Consider the following 21,777-nt stretch of genomic DNA (forward strand, 5'->3'; position numbering starts at 1 on the left):
ACCATGGGCACTGTGCTCATGTCACAGAGCTTGTAGGCTTCCCCAGATGTCAGCTCTTCAAGGGTGCAGACCACATCTCTGGCCTGTGGGTATGGCCTCTGCAGTCAGGTGTCTGGCTTGGCCACTTTGCCCAGCCCTGTGACCTCAGGAAGGTCAGATCCCTGCAGGGTGCCACAGTTGCCTCATCTACACAGTGGGGACCGTGGCAGGACTGCCTTGTGGGCTGATGTGGCAAACAGACTGGTGCCTACTCCTGACAGTGCCCATCCTGCCCAGCACTGAGCATGGTACATCTTTCTTGAGGTCTGTTGAGTGCATGAATGTCCAAATCCTGTCCAGTGTAGCCACAGCCCATTGTCAATCCAGGAGGCCCTGCTTCGTACACTATGAGAGCAACAGCTGTTTTAGGTTAAGCCAACAGTATGGGCTCCACGTCCAACATCTTGCAGGCTTGGCCAGTCTATTTTACATTTTCTCAAAGAAAATACCATTCCCACTGAGCAAAAGAGTGTTTGCTCCTGTATGGCTGGATGGTACTTGTGTATGCACACTCCTTAGTAAGCACCCTCTGCATCAAGCCTTCCCATTCAAAACATTTCTGCACAGCAGTGTTAGCGGGGTGTGTGGGGGGGAGGGGCTCAGTCAGTTAAGCATTCTACTCTTGGTTTTTGACTCAGATCATGATCTTGCAGTTTTGTGAGTTTGCGTCCCCCCGCCCCCGGCCCGTCCCTGTCAGGCTCCATGCTGACATTGAAGAGCCTGCTGCTTGGGATTCTCTTTCTCTCTCTCTCTCTCTGACCCTCTCCTAGTCATGCTGTCTCTGCCTCTCCCAAAATAAACTTTAAAAAAAAATGCTTCTACATAAAAGCATCTTATCCTAATATCAAAGAGGTGGGCAGGCAGGGAGCCCTGTGTCCCCATTTTAGGCATAAGGTGACTGAGGCACCAAGATCATGCAGAAGGCCACCAGTCTCTGTCTCAGGACCATCACTGGCAGAGGATAATGCCCCCTATGGCAGACCCAGCTGGGCTACTGGCACTCAGCCCAGGCCTGCGGCAGCACTGGCTGGATGGCAGCCAACCCTGTCCTGCAGGCCTGTGATGCCCTGCATAGCACACACTGTACATCCTCTCAGAAGGGAGACCCTGAGAAGCCCCTGGCCCATCTCCATGGCCTAGAGAGCAGACACCAGCACCCAGGACGCACAAGGCTGTTCTTCCACATACCAGCCCAGGAAAATACACCATAGTCTTGGCTCAGAAAATCTTGTTCAGAGAGCAGGCACTCCCAAGCCTGTGGTGGCTCTCCTCACCTTGATTCTGGATCACCTAGACTAGTTGCTACCTGTCTCAGCTGGGGCAATGTACTACTTTCAGTTGCCTTTAAAAAAGGATACTCAACACTTCCGCAGTGACTCCAGCTCCTGCTTTTTGAAGAAAGGCACAGGGTAGGAGCATGAATATAGCATGATGACAGCCATCTATGTCATATTCATGTGTAACTTAACCACATGAGGAATAAATGAAGCCATCAAGAAGAGGTTTCAGTCTCTACACCAGTGACCCCCGGGCGCTGAGGGACACAAACCCCTCACTCTCCCCGAGGGCTTGTCAGACCAGCTTCGACTGGGGAACCCTTGATAAGCCTGTAAGGGGCCTTTGGTAGTTCATCCTCCCCAAGGCTCACCTGTTACTGTGCTTGAAGAAAGAACAGAAAAAAAGAGTCCTCTTTCAAACCGGTAGAACAAGACCCCGAGTTTAACAGGAAGGATCCAAATGTACAAGTTGCTTGCTTAATGGTGGGACTCTACTTCAGGGTAAGGGGCCTCCCAGGGGTTACCGGGCATGCATTCTTGGCCCTGTACTGTCCGGGTCACCAGCCCACAGAAACACCACCTGTGCTAGGCCATTTCCTCGTCAGGAGACTAAGGACTAAGGTGGGAGGAGTGGCTGATCCCAGGATCAAGGGCAGGGAAACGATCCATATGCTCAGGAACAAACAAACTCAGACTTCAAAGACTGGGCACATGAGGATGTCTGTGTTGCTGCTGGTAGGTTTTCTCAGTGCCCGCCTATCCAGGCTCTCAGGGCATGAACTCTTCAAGGGAGTCCAAACTCCTGCAGGAGCACCCAGGAGTTAAGCATCCGTGGAGCTGGCGCGATGTTGAAAGGGGAGAGGAGATAACAGGAACTCGCCGGAACCACACAGCTCCAGGCATCTTCAAGGGCCCCCCTGTGGAAGGGGAATGGAGTCTCACTCATCACAACAGGCCTACTCAGTGGGGCTGCCAGTGGGGGACACAGACAGACTGCTGGCCTCCCAAAGAACCATCCAGCTCTCACAGGCCTGCAACAGTTAGATGAAGCCCAGTCCACCTTGCACCGACCCCAGGCTCCTTTACTGACTTGCCTCTCTCACCCTGTCCACTCGCCTCTCTCTCTGTGGCTTCCTCTGTGGCTCCTGGGACCCCTGTTCCTAGGCTGAGCAGAATGGTAGGAAGTGAAGCAAGTCTGGGTTTATGCCTAAGCTTTCCCACCTCTGCCTGTGTGACCTCAGGCAAATCACTGAAAACCTCTCTGAGCCTCCATTGGCTCACAAATTAAATGAGGAATAGCAAGTGCCTATCTTGCAATGTTCAGAGGATTAAAAAAGAGTGTGTGTACGAACAGACCTGGTGCTGGGTATGCCCTCCATAAATACTCTCAGGAGTATTGTCCTAAGAGGACATCTTCCAGCAGCAAACACATCTGGGGGCTCTACTCCCTAAACATAATGCCTGAAGAAACCTTTCTCTTAAGCCCTGGCTGAGTTTTCATCAGATAAGGGGCACAGGAAAGGCCACTGCTTTCTCTAACTAGAAGAGAACCTTTGAGTGGGGGAACCTTGCCTTGCACCTGCTGATAACCCCACACCCACCATCTAGCCCTGTCTCCCACTCCCCTGGACGCACACATTCATTCCTAGTCTGGGAAGAGGTCCCAGCCTTTCCAGGTCCCCAGGACCACAGTGTCCTCAGAAGTGAGGGCCACACACATGCACTGTGATTGCTTTTTCTCTGAGCCAGTTCTGTGTGACATCTTAGGACAGAAGAATTTTGTCGAGGATGGTTATTTGTCATGGCAAATATACCAGCAATCTTTCTGAAGTGACTGGAAAGCACCGTTGATTCAGCTCTGGGCAAATGCTGTCATTTTTCTTGTGCTTTGACTCTTCCCTTTTGGCCATATGCTCAGGCTGGTGTGGAAGGGGCAGTGGGTTTTATTTGTGGACCCTCACAACTGGTGTATAGCATCTCTGTGGCAGGCCCCAACAGAGTTGGGGGGCTGGCCAGGATGGAGGGGTCATGTGGAGCCCCTCAAAGGGAGCAGCTCAATGGAAGCAGTGTGGAAGCTGCCAGATGGTGCCTTCCAGGCCCCTCTGGTGACAAGTGAAAGTGGCTGCAACCATAAGTCCTCCTCTGGATGTGTCTAGAGCAGACTTAGACCAAGACCAGGAACAGCCCCATTTGGAACCTGTCTGATGTTTTAGTCACCTACACCAGATGTGTGGTCAGGACTACCCAGGTCCAGGAAACAACCAAAAACCACTTTTAAAACATAATCTTTGGGGCTCACTGAGTTAAGCGTCTGACTCTTGGTTTCAGCTCGGGTCATGATCCCCTAGTTCATGAGTTTGAGCCCTGCGTTGGGCTCCATGATAATAGCTCAGAGCTTGGAACCTGCTTCAGATTCTGCCTCCCTCTCTCTCTGCCCCTCCCCTGTTTATATGCTCTCTCTCTCTCAAAATAAATAAATAAAATTTTTTAAAAATGTAATCTTACAAAAAGAAATCGAACGAATGAACATCATGGTATTTCAATACATGGGGTATTATTCAGCATTACAGAGGAACTAGCTCTCACAGCCCGGAGAAACCACAGTAATTACACTCAGTGAAAGAAAAGCCAGATACAAAGAGCCCATGTGGCATGACTGCACTCGTGAGAGCTGAAACAAGCAGAACACATCTGGAGTGATCAACAGTGGCCCAGCAGGGGCAGGCTAATGGCAAAGGGCTGCATGAAGACCTTTGGGAAGTATCACAATTGGGTGCTGGTTACATGGTATATACTATATTGAAATCACTACCTGTGCCCTGGAAGCATGAGGATTTTACTGTGAGTGAATTATACCTTAAGAAAGCTGATTGTTTTTTTAAAAGAACAATAAGGACATAAAAATATATGCCATTCCAACAGGCACATGAAAAGATGTTCAGCGTCGCTCCTTATCAGGGAAATACAAATCAAAACCACACTCAGGTATCACCTCACGCCAGTCAGAGTGGCCAAAATGAACAAATCAGGAGACTATAGATGCTGGAGAGGATGTGGAGAAACGGGAACCCTCTTGCACTGTTGGTGGGAATGCAAATTGGTGCAGCCGCTCTGGAAAGCAGGGTGGAGGTTCCTCAGAAAATTAAAAATAGACCTACCCTATGACCCAGCAATAGCACTGCTAGGAATTTATCCAAGGGATACAGGAGTACTGATGCATAGGGCCACTTGTACCCCAATGTTCATAGCAGCACTCTCAACAATAGCCAAATTATGGAAAGAGGCTAAATGTCCATCAACTGATGAATGGATAAAGAAAATGTGGTTTATATACACAATGGAATACTACGTGGCAATGAGAAAAAATGAAATATGGCCTTTTGTAGCAACGTGGATGGAACTGGAGAGTGTGATGCTAAGTGAAATAAGCCATACAGAGAAAGACAGATACCATATGGTTTCACTCTTATGTGGATCCTGAGAAACTTAACAGGAACCCATGGGGGAGGGGAAGGAAAATAAAAAAAAGAGGTTAGAGTGCGAGAGAGCCAAAGCATAAGAGACTGTTAAAAACTGAGAACAAACTGAGGGTTGATGGGGGGTGGGAGGGAGGAGAGGGTGGGTGATGGGTATTGAGGAGGGCACCTTTTGGGATGAGCACTGGGTGTTGTATGGAAACCAATTTGTCAATAAATTTCATATATTAAAAATATATATATATATAGATATGTGCCATTAACCAGAACAGTAAGCCATCAGTTCTTAGGAGACATGCAGACTCTGAGAACACAGCTTTAATCATTTTGAACTCTTCCCCATTGGATGTGCCTGTCCACATGTGGGCCATAACGTGTGCAGCACATCACATGTGTGCGATGATGGAGCGCACTGCCTCAGAAGCAGCTTCTCTCTTGCTCTGTGCCTAACTGCACATGGATGTTGTATGATGGCACTGTTAGGTTTTGCTGCAGAAGATGAATAGAACAGAAGGCCTAATTGCCTTCATCTCCAGCATCTGTCTGAGGCTCAGGGCCACCAGAGAGCCCGGAGTGCAAAGGCCAAGTATGGCCACCTCCTTAGCGAAAGGCCCTCTTATCTCTCTGGGCTCAGACTTCAAAGAGAGGCATGGAGGGTAGAGCGGATGGGGGTGCTATGGGGGTGGAGACACGGGGGAGCCGCATGCCCTTGGCCTGCCTTCTGCACACCCTCAGCTCACCTTTCCTTTCAGACACCCATGTGGGAGGCCCCCTGCCCCGCCTCCGCCACCCAAGTGGGAGCCGTCTCAATTACCCACAATAACCATCCTCAGAGAGCAGCAGGCTGTCTGAGGGCCCCTCGGGGGCAAATAATAATAGCAACAATTTTTAGATCCTTCTTGCCTCATTGCTTGCCACGGCTTTGTAGCTAATTTAGGATCTATTGATCCCAGTGCCAATAAGTGGTTTATCTCCTTCAACTTCCTTTACTTAAAGGATATCTTCAGCGTCAAATTAATGTCTTTTACTTGGCCGACAGGGCTTGGGATTCTCGTAGTGTGTCTTCCAGTAATTGTTTATTATGTTCTCATTTTGGTTGTGCTGTTAGGTAAAATTTCATGTTTCAGATACATCTGTGCATCAAGCCTCACCTCCATAACACAGTGAACAGTTTTAAGGTGCCAATGCTCTGCTCTCTAGTGGATCTTGACACATGAAGAATGGCCAGATTTGGGGGTGATGGGATGGGCTGAAAGTGTTGCTTTCCAAATATCTCTGAGCTGGTGAGAGCAAAGAAACAAGGACTATGAGCTGCGAGAAACCTGGCACAGTAGCCCCTTGGCAGAAAATAAGAAAGAGATCTTGATTTTGTCAGAATGCAGTTCAGGAAGTAGCTCATTTGTCTGTTGCTTGGAGAAGAGGACAGAGCAGTGACCTGGAGGGAATGCCCTGCAATGTTCAGTGGCCCCAGTGGGGCACATACCTCCTCAAGCCTCAGTCCATGCCCATCCTCTTTCCTCTCCCTTTCCATGTATTCCTGGATAACCACTGGCCATTCTTCCTTGCCTGGGTCTGGGCAGGCTTTCCAACTCCCCACATCCACCATATTGTGAGACAGTACCAGGGCAGGGACTGTGACAATTTGTTTGTTCAGCCTGGTCCAGAGTAGGTATCTAATTAATATTGTATGCATGGATGGATGGCTGGAAAGGATAGCTGGACAGATGGGTGGATGGATCAATGGAAGGACAGATTAGACAAATAGAAGGATGGATGGCATGCATATTGAAGGGCTGGAGAGTGGCTGGTACTATATCTCAACAAAATTTCATGTTTATATGTTTATATAAAAGCCCTAGAAAAACTTGGTTATGTAATTTAAGGCAACACATTCGAGTTACAGTAACCTTCCTGATTTCACCCTAAAAATGCCTTCTGTCGATTTGGGGAAGGCAATAAAACAGGGACTCTTTTTAAAGCTTCACCTGGCTTTATCACTTCTACAAGATCCTTTCAGCTTTGAGGTATTAAATGAAATAGAAATGAAACTGTGAGCACATATCTTTACAGCAGGAGCTCCGGATAAGGATAATTGCTCTCCCTCTGAACTTTCCAGATGTGTATTTTCTGGCCATGTTATTTTCATGAGGCAGCCATCAAGACTGCAGTAGCATGCAAGTGCCATGTTCTGTTCCAAATGCAAGGGAGAGCTTCCCTCCTCTTTTGGGCTCTAGCCCCAGCTCTCGCTGCACAAATGCAGAAGCACCTGCTTAATAAGGTAATTAGTATTCTAAGAAGCCCGGGCCTAGTCTGACAAACAATAATAATAATTTTGGTGTTTAGGGAGTGTTCTTAGGCCATGGCTGTCTACAGCACTTCATAAACAATTACCATCAGCACTGGTTTCTACGTAGGAAAATGAAAACTGACAGGAAAGGGTAAGTCAAATAGAAAGATCTGATGAACAGATCTGGTGAACAGAAATGTCCAAAATGCTGATTTTCCTTGCTCTGTGCTGCCTTTCCCGATTCTGCTGCTGAAGAGTGAAGGCTCCCCACAGAATCTGGAATAGTTTGATGCACTTATTTGTATTAGTAGTGATGCTTCAAAGAAAAAGCTAGAATTATCAAAAATAAATGTCATGTGCTGTTTTTATTTGTGCAAGAATGTCTGTTTCCTGAGTATTATTTCAGTTAAAACTTAAACCTTGGGGACTCTCATTTTCAACCTTCAACTCAAATCAGCAGAGCTTTTATCAGCAGAGCCCCCTGAGGGTTCAGCTACAGACAGATCTCCTGTGCAGGGCAGGGGGTTGGTGGGCTGTGTGTGGCTTTCCCAGCAGAGCAGGTAGACTTCCTTGGGCCTTTGTACCCAGCTGTCCCTCTCCATTGCCTCCCCGTGCCTGCCCCAAAATTCTGGGAACACGGAGGTAGCTCCTCCTGCTCCCCCTTGAGAACCCAACAACCCTGTGTTCTGTTAACTCTTTTACAGTATAGCTATCAGATGAACATCTTCTGACCAAAGCCCCCAGTGGCCTCTCACCCAGGCTAGGCCACTGCAGGCTGACCTGAGAGGCAAAAGGTGGAGCCCTAGACTTGTCCCAGGGGTGAATTCTAGTGGATGGAGCCTGGTGGCCCCTGAGCACAGTGCCTCCAATAGACAAGGAAAGATCTTTGACCTTAGAAAAAATTGTTTTGTATACCCACACATGCATGCATACGTATGTATGTATACATATATATACAATATATGATGTGTATATATTTTCAATCAAAATCACATTGTTGAGAGAATATATGGACATTGGTGATGCTGGTGAAGGTTAATTTCCCTGTCATGGCCCTGAAACCTTCACCTCGGAGCTCTAAGTGCAGATTTCTCAGGGCAGTGGTCAAGAACAGAGACTGGCCCTTTAAAACCCTCATGCGCTGTGATTTAAAGCTCTAAGACACCCGGCTGCCCTGCATTGCAGGGACTTCTTTCAACCTTCCTTCTCTGTCCCTCTGAGATTCTGCTTTTGAGCTTTGGGAGGCAGGGAGGCACCTGTCAGTCTTGGCAAGACATTAGCACCTCTGCCCCTTTTCTTGTGCTGTCCCTGACCCCTGGCTGCACTTTCCTGGGCAGGGCAGCCCAGTAGTCAGGCCCTGTGTGGCAGCGTTGCCTGCCCAGCCAGAGTGGCTAAGAACAAGACAGGCCATTTAATTTGCAGGCCTGTGCAAAATGGAAATGGGGTGGGGGGGGGGCAGTCTCCTTTAAAAATCACTAAGAACTTCAAGATGGCAAGCTCAGGACCCTTCCTATGGGCTGGTGTGACAGCAAGGTCCTCATTCCCTGTTGCAATGGGATGGACAGTCCCAGGATGTCTTGTAGGCCTTCCAGTGAGACTGACTTGACTCAAACAGAAATGAAAGACAATGAGTTCACCTCTTCACAATGTAGCATTAATTAGCATGATCCAACTGGGATGGGGGATGGGGGGGGGTTGCTTCCTGAGAGCCATAAGTCACATCAAATGGAAATGTTTTCAGCTGCTCTTATAATGACCTCCACAGGCTCCTGGAGGGTGAGTGAATCTGTCTCTGTTGGTGGCAAGTGGAGGCCTTTCCGGGGGGAGTCTGGGGAGCAAAGGAATCCTGTGGATGAGTGGGGAGGAGGCCACCAGCAGCCTTCCCCCGGGCATTCTTCTGCAGGAGGGGAGAGTGTGGGAGGCCGGGGAGAAGAGGGTAGTGTTGGGTGGGCAGGGAGTGGGGAGCCACCTCCCCAGAACACAGGGAGCTGCCAGTGCCTTGCCTCTCCACAAAGCGCTTGTGCTGAGGACCAGGGTGGGCTGGCCACAGACCTTACCATCTCTGTCTCCTGTCCCCCATCCTGCGGTGTGGGTCACAAGGACAACACTGTGCCGGGGGGGGCCGTGGGACCTCTGTCCCCAGTCACTGCAACCAGATGAGGATGAGGGCAAACAGTCAGCCAGCACCGCCTTCTGAGAATTCTCTGGCAAGTGAGCATGCTGTAGAGGTGGAAGGGGCCAGGAACAAGAGGGACCCATGCTCTACATGCTTTGAAAGGTAACTCAGAAGCCCTCATTCCTACAAAGTCTTCCCCAGCCCAACTGCCTCCACCCCTTCCCACAGATTCAGGGCAGACAGTGCCTGAGGTGTGGCTCTGGGGCTTATACCACCTTCCCAGAGAGAAGCAGCCTTTAAGGGAAAGGCAGCATCTTCATAGGTCCAGGGCAGTCAGATGGAGCTGGGGGGAGGGGATGGCAACTGGATCAAGAAGGTAAAGCCACCGAGACTCAACTGTCTGCTGTATCTGGTAGTGACTCTCTCTATTCCAAAGGTGATGACTAAAATGGAGCACAGCCTCCTTCCTGCCATAGTGCTTGCTGGACCCCTGGAGGCCATTGTGATGACAGGTGTCCACTGTAGCAGAGCTAGCCCCCTGAGGGCAAAGGTCATCCCAAAAGCAAACTGCTGTAGGGAAGGAAAACTTTTACCTTCTTCCTTTCTCAGTTCTTTGGCTGGTCTGATAAGTAAATTGATGGAAGACAGATTAATCGGGGGGAAACCATTTAATTTTGTACCTATAAGAGTGCATAAAAATATGGGACTCGAGTCACCAAAGCAAGCAGCTTTGTACCTTTTAGACAGAGAAATGGTAAATTAGTGAGGAATTGACAAGACAAGGAAGTCTGGGCTTGGGTTGGTAAAGGAGTGAAGCAGTACAGGGTTTGTATACACAGCCTTCTCAGCCCTGAATTCCCAACTCTGGCAATGAGGATGTATCTACCTCCAGGTGCAAGGGCACCTTTCACATGGGAGATTTATGTCCTGCTTTGAGGGGGACAGAGGAGGGTCAGAGTGTCCTTCTTGCACCAGCTGTTTCTTGAGTAACTTAAAATATGCCATATGCGAAAGTGGCATATTTAGTGGTGGCCTGCCCTGAACCCCATTATAGCCAGCATGAAGCTAGACCCGAGGGAGTGGCCCTTAGAAATGCAAGAAGTGGGCTGAAGTTTTGTGTCATTGTGTGTGTTGTATCTGTATCCCAGGCAGATGAAGATGCAATGGGGCAGGGACCTTTCTGTCTCTCACCATCCCCAGGGTCTCTATACACAGTAGCAGCTTGTGGTCACTGTTGAATAAACCATGAATGAATGAATGAATGAAAGCAAAGGAATCCCAGTGTCAAGCACACAGTCCTGGGTGGGGTGAGGCTAAAGACAGCATTCATTACTTGGGAGAGGGTCAGAATTTAAGGAGGGAGAGACCCAGAAGAAGCCCTTTCCTGGGTCTGCCAAGGGGACTCAAACACAGCCTGAGTACAAAGTCACTGGGAGGTCACAGGACCCACACTTCTCATGTTTTCATGTGCGCACAGAGCACCCAGGGAGCTAGCTGAAAAGCAGATTCTGATGCTGCAGGGCTGTAAGGGGTCTGAGATTCAACACTGCAGCCGGGTGGTGCTGCAGCTGCCCCAGAGATCCCACCTGGGCAACAAGGTTGGATGGACACTGCTCTTAGTGGCTTCCTGCCTGCTGATTTTACTTTATTTCCACCTTACCTGAATATCCAGGCAAACCTCAGACTTGGAGGCGGGCCCAGTCCACACGTGGCTGTGTGAAGGGAAACTGCTCCCACTCACTGGTGTCCGAAGCTCGGCAGTCACAGGCAAAGGGATGAGCTAGCAGTGGCCTGAGGACCATGGACAACCTCTTCCCCCTGTGATGCTGAAGGCTGTCACACCTCACACGGACTGCCAGTTGTCCAATCCCCAAGGCAAGGCTAGTACCCATGACCCTGACACACAAACACGCAGAATCCTTCTGCTATGCATGCGGCCTTATCAATGGGTGGGAATACCACAAAGAGCTTCTGAGAGTGCGAGGTGGGGTGTCATCTCCTGAGGAGACTGCTACTGCTGTCAGACGAGCAGCAGACTGGGTTCCACCAGCAGGGTCCCCACCTGGAGCCACCAGGCCCTGAGCGCTAACAAGTCACAGAACCTTCCTGAGCCCCTGCTCTTGGAACACGGGAGCCCTGCTATTTAATGATGCTTGTAGGAAGCAGTGTAGGAGACAGCATTTGAGACTGTCAAATGCTATTAACGAAGATGGCATTATTGTTCTTTCTAAGCCACTCATGCAGATGGCAGTAACTCCCAACCATCCCCACAGTAACTCAGAGCTAAGAAAGTCAAACCCCCTCCCACAGCCTGAGATGCTGTCACACAGTGGTCACTGTGACCTCTGTTTCTTAAGAACACTGTCACTTTTTACTTTCGTGGTGTTGCCAAACCCACTCAGGACTGTCACACTTGGGGTCTCCTGGATTCCTCACAACAATGACTCAGTTGGAAAGGGGGCTGAAATACTCCATTTTTATAGAGAATGTGTGCTGCTCCCTGAGGGGGTCATACCAAGCAGGACAAGAAAGCAAAACCTCCTAAGGATGGCCCCTAAGGGAGCCCACAGTCCTGCAAACCTTGTCATTCCCTTAGAATAAAAAAAAATTGCCTACATCGTGGGTACCCTGGAACATGTTTACTTACATACAGCAGGGCAGTGGTGAGCAGTGGGGGCAGGCTGTGGGGACAGACTGTGTAGATTCAAATCCTGGCTCTGCCTGACCACTGCACAGCCTTGAGCAAGTTACACAGCCTCTCTGTGCCTTGGCTTCTGTGTGAGCAAATGGAGTTGTAGAAGTTCCCACCAGCTCAGCAGTGGTGAGGATTAGGTGGTTATACAGGCTGAGGTGCCCACCCGGCCTAGTGTCTGGGAGGTACTCAGTACTCTAGAAGTGCTGGCAAGGAGGATGGTGGATCCTGTATGCCGACACCAGTAAATGAGGTTGAGGAGATGGGTGCACCTGGCCTCAGGGAGTGAGTGAGCACAGGCTGTGCTGCTGGAGAGGCCTGAGGCAGTGGGTTGGCACAGTCTGGCATGTGGAGTCCCTGCACCCTATGTCCAGGTGGGGACCCAGTGCCAGGGTCTTGGGCTGTGTGGGCCTGTGAGTCCCTCCCAGGGAGGCCGCAGCTCTGCCATTCCCTGTAGCCTCTCTGTGCACATGGTCCTGCTTCACGCACAGCTAAATGCATGGGCCTCACTTCCTGGCTTCTCTGGAACACCTGTCATGAGCAATTTATATCCAAACAAGCAAGACTCTTCTTCACCTCTCAAGTTAACTGCATTTAGAGGTGAAGCCGTGTGCTGGAATGTGGTGTCTCTTCTTTACTTTCTATCTTGAAATAATTTCCACCTTACAGAAAAGTTGCAAATGTTCATTATTGTTTTTGCCAGATGTGGTGTCTGTTGGCCCCTGGTTTCCTTCCCTGTGGGCAAAGAAGGATGTGCTTCCCCATCTGCAGGAACCCTGGCTTTCTCTTGAGTTCCAGAAAGTCTCCTTGAGCAAAGGAAGTGATCCAACAGTCTCCAGCCTGGCACTTATCTATCCAGAGAAAAGAAGGCACCTGAGAATGGGGTCTCCACCCCTCCTCGAGGCCTAGACCAGGGCTTTTTCTCATGAACAAGTCCTTGTCCACATGACAGCAAAGGATGGACCAATAGAACTCAGGCTGCCTTGACACTGTGACAGCCACGTCTCTCCCTTCCTCAGATATTTCTCACAAGCTCAACTCATGTGTGCAGCTTCCAGAGGCTGCCTCCTTTTGGAGGCCCTCCAGGTTCTACAATGTGTTCACAGTTGTGACATCTCCCACCTGTGTTCGTTCCAACTCAGGAAGAACTTCACATGCCTCCCATGCACCCAGGAGCCAAACGGAGACCTGGGTCAACCTTGGTGCTCTGTTTCCTTAGTCCTGGCCCCTCCAGGCCCTCCTCTCCACCCTCTGACCCCCTAAAGTCAGGCCACCATCAGCATCTTTCAGGCTTCCTCCCTCCTGCCTTGTCCTGTCTAAGCCAGTGGTTTTCAGATTACTGATCATGTCCCAGTGATGGTTTTCCTGATCGCTGTCTTGGGCTACAACCACTGCCATTTTTCTGTTGGAATAAAAATAGTAGGATGGAGTAGATCACAGTCCATTGTGTTTAGTAAGTATAAATATTGTTTCACGTGCTTTGGGGCATGTGTGTGTGTGTGTGTGTGTGTGTGTGTTGGGTGGCATTACAACATACACTTCTTGCCAGAGTTGGCCTCTTCTGTCATTGCAATGGCAAGTTGGTCCCGCCACTCTCTCATTGCATCGCACAGCCTTTGTGTGAGACCCATGGCAACCTGATGATGTCATCTGACCTCATGCTCAGCCCTCTGGTCCAGTCGTGGCTTCGCCTCCAGCCATTTGGGCCCCCTACTTCCACTTCCTAGGAGACCTTTTTCCCACCTCTTTCCATGCTAACTTTTACCTACTCTTTAGGACCTACGTGAGACTCTGCCTGCCCTGATCTCTTCAAAAATGGATCAGGTGCCTCTGAGGGTGCAAGCCAGCTGCCCCTCCAAAGCTTCTTCTCAGTCAGTGGTCTTCATGGGTGGCTTCAATCAGCAGCTGAAATGGCCATGGTGAGAGTGTTTATTTTACTAAAATAGTCAAACACTGCAAATCAGACACCTTCCCTGCACACCACAGGATGCCCTGAGCATCTTGGACCTCTAGACCCCAATGTGTGGGTGACCATCTGGCCCCTTAACTCTCCAGTCACCTGGAGAGCAGGAGGTGGGCCTCATTCTGTGAGCCCCCCAGCTCTAGCCCAGGACTGGAGAGCATTCATAGTTTTGAACAACATCACAGAGTTGATATATCTCAGCTCCATCCAACCCTCCTGGTTAATAAACCACAAGCTTCTTAAGGGTCACACCTCTGAGAGCCATCCTGAGTCTTCTGGTTTTGTGTTAAGCACCAAGCTCTCCCAGGAGCACTGTGAAGCAGGGTCCCAACCGCTGTTCCCAGAGCATCCTTCCAGCCCAGGTCTCCAGAGGTCAGCCTGCTTGGTGTTAGCCAAAGTCTTGCCATAAAGTGAGGATGTTATAGGGAAACCATGTGCCAGAAATGCCGAGGCTGGAGCTAAGGTCGTGGTCACAGCAGGGGAGGCTAAGTTCAAGTTTGGGAATACACAGGCCTCCCTTCCTCCCCAAATGAAGTAGGCATTCATCTTATGCCTGTTTTATGGATAAGGGAACTGAGACACTGAGAGGCTACATAACTTGCCAAGATGTGATTCAGCCCTTGCTCTTAATCACTACCCTTTTTTTCCTATTTGGTTAACAGCAGGTCTGGGACTGCAGGCTGAGGTCACAGAATGGAAAGGAAACAAACAGGCCAGTAATCCTAGCCACACTCGCCTCTGCATGTGGGCCCACAGTTCCAGCCTGTTCTCACTGACCCTTGAGTTAGAGCTTGTGCTGGGGTGGTGAGAGTTAAGCCAGAGCAGTGCCTGGGGAGGGGTCAGAGGTCCACAGTCATCAGCTGTTGTTTCCATTGTTGTGTTGTTGTTCTAGGAGGATATGGTGCTGAGGAAGGAACAGTAGACTCCGTGGAAGGCAGGAGAAGCAGTGAACAAGGGCTGGGTGAGCAGAGCTTTCCTGAAAAGGGCTCACCTGGCCATGGGTCTCCATGCTATCATGAAAGTGGCCACAGGCACTAGGAAACAAAATCGTGGCCATGAGACTGGGTGGTGGCTGGATTCACATGTGGGAAGAGATGTTTTGGGGACACCTCCATTTCTCCATCACTGTTGGAGCTATAGGGGCTCAGCTCCTTCCACTGTCACCTCTGACGGCTGGCGGGCAAGGGTGCTGCCCTGATCAGGGCACTGGGGGTCCCCAAAGTAAAAACCAGGAGGTCACTTCTGGAAACAGCTTGGGCCCCACCTGCTCCCAGGCCAGGCCAGCTCCCACGTGCAGAGCATCAAGGAATGCTCTTGGAAATGGAACCCTAACCAGAGGGCTGCCCTTGCTTTCCTCCCCCCACCCCGTTACCTTCTTTGAGAACTGGTAATCGTGGCATAAATGCATCCAACACGACAGACTTTGTTTTGCCTTGTGTATTTGTTTTTCTTTTCTGTCTTCTTGGGTTGGCCTGGGAACATCTTTAACGAGCCTTTCAATAAATGCTCTAGGTTGACACTCCGGTGCACCCAGCCCAGCCCTTCTCAGTATTTACAGGGAAGCCCTCCCAGGCTCAGCTATAATTGGAAGTCAATTACATTAGAAAACCTTAGTATTGTTCTTGGAAGGCCTCCAGGGCTGCAGCTCTTCTGGGAAGAGCCGCTGCCCCGTCTGTAGACCCAGTGCAAACCCATCTCTGCTACCCACCATCCTGAAGCAAAGGCTGGGCTGCCACCATCATGAAGCTGGGGTGGCAGGCAGGGAGCTGGTTCCTAAGATCTGGTTGGGACTTTGTACCTTACCCTCCCCACCTGGCAGGACTGCAGGTGGGGCCTCCCTCTGCCTCCCTCCCTGCCTGTCCCAGCTTGCTCCATTGCTAGAAGGAAAACACCAGAAGTTCACTGCTGGGGTGGCTGGGTGCTTTAATCTTGCCTCAGTTCATTTAGTGTGTCTCAAAAGTAAATGTGGCACTGAATTGCAAGACAGCAAGCGTGGTAGAAAGAGAGAAGAGGCAGCTTTTGTATCTCTTCAAGAGATTCTGGAAACCTAAGCCTTCCCCAAAGCCTCCCTACCAATGTTATTCACAAGTGAAGACACCTCAAGGTAAGCAGGGACAAGATGCTGGAAAGAGCCAAGCCCCCCAGGGCCCTGCCCCATTCCCCTTACTGACACAGTAGTAGCCAGTGGGCCCCTGTCTCTGGAATCACCCTTGGGACATCCTTCTCAGCCTGTTCTTAGAGTAATCAGATGCTTCTTCCCAAAGTGAAATGTCTTTATTGCCTTTTTTCCTGGTCACAAAGTTCACATCATTCTGACACTAGGAAATGTGTGGAAAGGGAGCGTTCCCCATAACCCACCACAGTCCATAGTCATTCCCACCCTATTTCACTCCTGCCAAAAAAAAATCTTTATTGAAAATTTAGTGAATATCACTCCAGACCTACTTCTGTGTATCACGTCCCATGTCTTTGTATAGTCAGGCTCCCAGGTAAGACTGCTTTCAGTTAGAAACACAGGCCTCCCAGTCTGAAAATGGAAAAGTGAAAAACAATACCTCCTCCTTCAAAGCAGTGCATTAATTTAGCAGTTGGTGAAAGCATCTAAACACCTGGGCTGTAGCCACCCTCTGTCTGTTTAGTGGCTGTGTGGCCCTGGGCATGTCACTACCCTCTCTGGGCTTCAATTGTTTCAGCTATAAAATTAAGTGGTTGGACTCATGCACTGAGTCCTTAATCACTCTGACAACAACTGTTCTTAACAAAGACAAAAAGAGTCTGACTGTGGGGCACGGAGAGAGGGCAGAGGGCTTGGGGGAGAGGCTATCCTGCCACCATCTCCAGGACTGCTCTGGAGCCAGAAGGTCAGGACCAGCCCTGAGTACCCCTTGACACACTGTGTAAAGCCAGGCTTCCTCAGACTCTGTGAGCAGGTGAACCATCCGCCATTGCCTTGGCTTCCATAATTGGCTCTCAGTGCACTCTGGACCTTTCATCCTTGGTGGGGGGGGGGGGTGGTGATACTGGGAGGGCCATGGATGGAGTCAGTCCAAGTGGCCTGGGGCTCAGCTTAAAACCTGCCTTTTCTTTTAGGGTGCATTCATTTCCTGCCTTGCTTGCAGGGAGGCCCCTCACACCCAGTGGGACATGGTGGAGGCAGCCAGACTGAGGGTGGGGGCTGGGCTATGGCCAGCCAGTGCTGGGGCAGCTCAGGCCCTGCAGGCACCGGGGTGCCATGAAGTGTGTCTTTCAGGCAAGGCCCCAGGAGAAGATGGCCCACGCTGGAGACTGCAAGCAGATGCCCTGGCTCCCTGTCCTGGTGGTAAGTGCACCCTCACCCTGCGGAGCACATGCAGTGTGGCCTGGGAGGAGGTTCAGTGGGAGCTCCTTCACCTTCCACACTGCTGTAGGCCAGTCCCTTGGCCTCTTACACCTCAGTTTCCACAGCTGTGCAGTGGGATTAATGCTAACGGCACCTGCTTCACCAGGCTCTTTTGAGAGTGCAAAGCACTGAGCAGCACCCGGTCCAAATCAGACTTCTCCTCAGTAGCTTCCTTTCTAGGGGTCTTTAAATGCTTCCTTGTGTTGCAGTCTATGTAACCCAGTGCCTATGTGGTGAGCACCATGCCTGTAGTCCTATAGCTGAGAAAGATCCAGGCCCCCATCATGGGACTCCCCAAAGAGGAGAGGCTGCATGTGACTGAAACCTGCCCTTCTAGAGGCTCCAGGAAGAGGGCTGCCTCATCCATAACCTTAGAGAGGCTGGAAGCAAGATTTCATGGGTGAAGAGAGTTTGGAGCAGGCCTCAAAGATGGGATGGAGTTTTGATGGAGGGGTAAAGGAGATGCAGGAGTGAGACCAGCTGGTGGGAAGCGGGTTGGCCTGCCCAGTTTATTAGTTGCAGTTTCTAGGATTTGGTACCACATGAGTAGTAGCAGGCCCCCACACCCAGACTCCTTCCTCTGCAACACGTGCATGGGGTGCTCACACCTGAGTGTGTCTCCAAGGAGGCACAGAGGCCAAAAGGACCCCCTTTCTTGTGGCAGGTGTCACTGCTGTGTTCAGCCAGAGCAGAATACTCCAACTGCGGAGAGAATGAGTACTACAACCAGACCACGGGACTGTGCCATGAGTGTCCCCAGTGTGGCCCGGGAGAGGAGCCCTACCTGGTAAGGCCCCTGCTGGCTGTGCCTGGGCCTGGCACTATCACATGAGTGTTGCCCTCATCTGTACCACTCTACTTGTGGTTCCTAAGCTAAATCAGGCTAGTCGTCTATAGTCCTCAGATGTCACAATTAAAGGGTTGAAGCAGCAGTGAGCACAGAAACGGTGTCTCCCTGGCAAGGGAGATGGCCGAGCACTTGTTACAGATTTCTGAGGACCTGTTTTTAGTTTTTTAGAGGATGATTACTTTCTTACTCTTCTTTGATCAAATAGGTTTCAAGCCATCTGGATTGGAGGATGACTGATGTCCTCCAGGAATGGCATACTGATTCCTGAGTGCTACAGTGCCCCTCTTCTTTGGGAAAGCCTCATTATGTTGTTCTGTTAAGTGCTGAGCAAAACACCCACAGTGTCAGCATTCACGGTTCTTGTACAGAGCTGAGGACATCAGATGCCACAGGCTGCATCACTGGCAGGTTATCCCTTTAGCTGGCTGCCTTTATTCAGAAACCCTTGGGAGAGGGGCAGTGTCTAAAGCCTAGAAGCACTGAGGAAAGAAGCTCAGAGTTGGAGATGCAGGGGGGTTGCAATTAAGGCAGATCAGGAAGCCAAAGCCTAGCAAGAGAAGCTTCTGGAAACAGCTAGTGTGCCCATTGTGCGCAGTGTGCCCAATTCACCCACTGTGCCTGGTGTGCTGGTGCCCCCAAGGACTGAAGGCCCAGTCATGGTGGGTGTGGCTGCTGTACTCACCTGTATCCTCTGTCCGGTTTCTTGGCCAGTCCTGTGGTTATGGCACCAAAGATGAGGACTATGGCTGCGTTCCCTGCCCAGCGGAGAAGTTTTCCAAAGGAGGCTACCAGATATGCAGGCGTCACAAAGACTGTGAGGGCTTCTTCCGGGCCACCGTGCTGACACCAGGGGACATGGAGAATGATGCTGAGTGCGGACCGTGTCTTCCTGGGTAAGCATGGCCGCTACCAGACCACACCCCAGGACACTTTGTGCAGAAAGCCCTGAATGTGAGCACCTCAGGCTGCAGCGTAGCGTCACTCCTGCATTTGCCCATTCTATAAGGAGCAGCTCAGCAGGGAGGAGGGCATGTGTCTGGAGTCAGGAAGCACAGGGTCTAGGATGGTGAGTCCCACATCTTTCAGAGGATGGGCAGCCCACCCAGGCTCAGCTTCCAGATCTCTTAAGCGGATGTTCATCATAATAATATCTTCTGATGACCCAAAACAAACAAACTTGTTGAATACTTACTATAAGATAACACATGTGGAATGCTTTGGAGAAAAGAAAACTAAAATTCTGATTAAATTTAGTGTTTTTGGTATTCTGGAAAAATCTGAGGGTACATATTCCTACTAAGGAATATGTGAGTCATTTGGTGCCTATAATTCCACCACAATTCTGTTATTTATCAAAAGTTATCCCATAAAAGCAAAGTGAAAATGCAGTTAGTGTGAAAGACAGAAAGATAAAATCTTCCTTCTTACAGGCAGGACACATTAGCAAGTTCTGCCTACGAGAGCAAAGTGCAATCTTGACACTCAGATCTACCAAGCCATGGCTGTTGCTGCTGCCTCCCTCTAGTGGCCACATAGCACAATGCTTGCAAGGGTTACAGATAAAACTGAAAGCAGTGACAAAGGCGGCGTGGTAGTAGAGGTGGTACAGGTGGTAGAGGTGGTGTGGTGGTAGTGATGATGGAGGTGGTGATGGTGATGGAGACAGTGGCAGTGATGATAGAGGTGGTGGGGATGATGGAGACAGTGGCGATGGTGGAGGTGGTGATGCTGGAGGGAGTGGTGGTGATGAGGAGGGTGGTGGTGATAGAGGTGGTGATGGAGGTTATGGTAGTAATGATGGTAGTAGTGATGATAATGATGGTGGTCATGGTAATAGTGGCATTTTGAATAGCACACTATACTTTGCAACCCATTTGTGCACATTATCTTTCTAGATCTCTGTCTTGGATTAAGAGGAGAAAGAAAACAAGGAGGATATATCCAAACAAGAACACCAGGCATTAGTCTGTAAGAAGAAGGAAGTATAAGGAAGGCATAAAGACCCACCAACTTCAGAATAGATTGAAAGTGAATAACTCTTTAAAATGAGGAGATCTTTTAAAATTACAGAAATTGACCTTAGTTCAAATTTGTGACTGAGAAGCATTGATTCCCGTGGCTTCCACCACCATCTTTCTACTGGGGACCATCCCCCAGCCCTAGTCTCTCCTATTTTCTGTCTTCAGTTCAGACCTACCTCCAGAGCTACAGACCTTCATTTCCAAATATCTGCTTGACAACTCTATGTCAGTGTCCCTGACACAGAGTATGATTCAAACATATTGGTCAAATTAATAAAGAAAACATGGAATCTTATTACAGAACCTTATTTTTCAATATGCAAAAAATCAGGTAATACACAGGGAAAATATTAGACTATCCTCTTAAAAATGTGATAAAATAAAAGTTATAGGTGGCAGTCTTTAATTTAATTGTTGAGGCTGTTGTGTTGTGGGGGCTCCACCGAAAGGAACATGTTAGGAGAAGCAGAATCAATGCATTTCCACCCAATGGTACAAGCATCCATTGAAGGACTGCTCTGCACAGATGCCATGCTTGAATGAGACAAATTTAGTATGCTCTTCACATTAGGTGACTAGAACTAGTCTCTGAAAATATATATGCTTCCTGGAACTTCATCTTCACTGGTTTTTATTGGTGCAGATACATAATTCATAAAAGATACACAGAGTTTCACGGATTAACTATAAGTGTGCCAAGGAAAAGTGTGCACACCTTGCCATGCTCACGTTGGAAAGTAAATAACCCTCTTTGCAAAATTTCAACTTATTCTCACAGTCTCTCAGGGTGAGAATCTGACTTTGCATTCACGACCTAGCATAACCGCTTCTGCATTTGTTTTAGTAAACCTGTGAAGTCAGAGCCTACTAGGTAGGCACTAGTGAGGCAAAGAGGAAAGACACTTTTCTGTGAAGGAGACAAGAAAATCAGTAACCACAGCATAGTATGGTAGGTGTACATGGTGTTCTAGAAGTCCGGGAAGGACCCCTCGCTTCATGGTTGGGGTGGTGGGTCGGAAGGGGTCTCAGAAGACTTCTCAGGGTGACATTGGGAAGGTGGGAGTTAGTCAGGCTAAGAATTAGGACAGAGCTCTCCAAGATGCTCAGGGCAAAGCTCAAAGGGGCAAGCAACCTGGTGGGATGTAGAGCTGAGGGTCCCTGTGGCTGCAGAGGAGGCATGCCCAGGGGTTGTGGAGAAACCAGAGAGGGGGGCAGGGGCCAGAGGGAAAATGGCTCTGGAGAACGATGTTGAAGACACTGGTCGTTAGCTCAGTGTGGAAGCAGACCACCATGCAGACTTCTAAGCTGGTATAGGACACAATAGGACTGTACCTTGGAAGATCCTTTTGGCAGCAGTGAGGAAAATGTGCTGTGTAGGGAAGACACAGGAGCCCAGGGGCGTTGTGAGAACTGGGGCAAAGTGGGAGCCTTAGGAATTGGAGGGAGAGGAAACATGAGAGCTCACTGGAAGATAGCATTGACCGGAGTTGCAGACCAAGGGCGTGGGGGGTGGGAGAAGTATATTTTGAAAAGGAATCTCAGATGTCTTCCTTGGCCAGCTGTGTGGACAGTGAGACCCACTTGCTAAGAGGTGGGATACTGGAGGAGGAGGAATTTTGGAGGGAAGGTGAAGGGAGGGTGGAAGAGGTGTGTGATTTGAGGTGGTTGTAACATCCA

General features: G+C 49.7%; 1 protein-coding gene across 1 annotated transcript in view; it reads left to right on the forward strand.

Moving 5' to 3' along the window:
- The first annotated feature begins 17,019 nt into the window (after window positions 1-17,019).
- Window positions 17,020-21,777, forward strand: part of EDAR (ectodysplasin A receptor) — a 30,188-nt gene continuing 25,430 nt past the window's right edge. Inside the window, exons 1-3 of the mRNA XM_043604762.1 lie at window positions 17,020-17,169; window positions 17,894-18,016; window positions 18,791-18,972. Coding sequence (XP_043460697.1) covers window positions 17,083-17,169; window positions 17,894-18,016; window positions 18,791-18,972 — 392 coding nt within the window. The 5' untranslated portion in view covers window positions 17,020-17,082. The remainder of the gene's footprint in view (window positions 17,170-17,893; window positions 18,017-18,790; window positions 18,973-21,777) is intronic.

This window comes from Prionailurus bengalensis, chromosome A3, assembly GCF_016509475.1.
Source record: "Prionailurus bengalensis isolate Pbe53 chromosome A3, Fcat_Pben_1.1_paternal_pri, whole genome shotgun sequence".
NCBI lineage: Eukaryota > Metazoa > Chordata > Mammalia > Carnivora > Felidae > Prionailurus > Prionailurus bengalensis.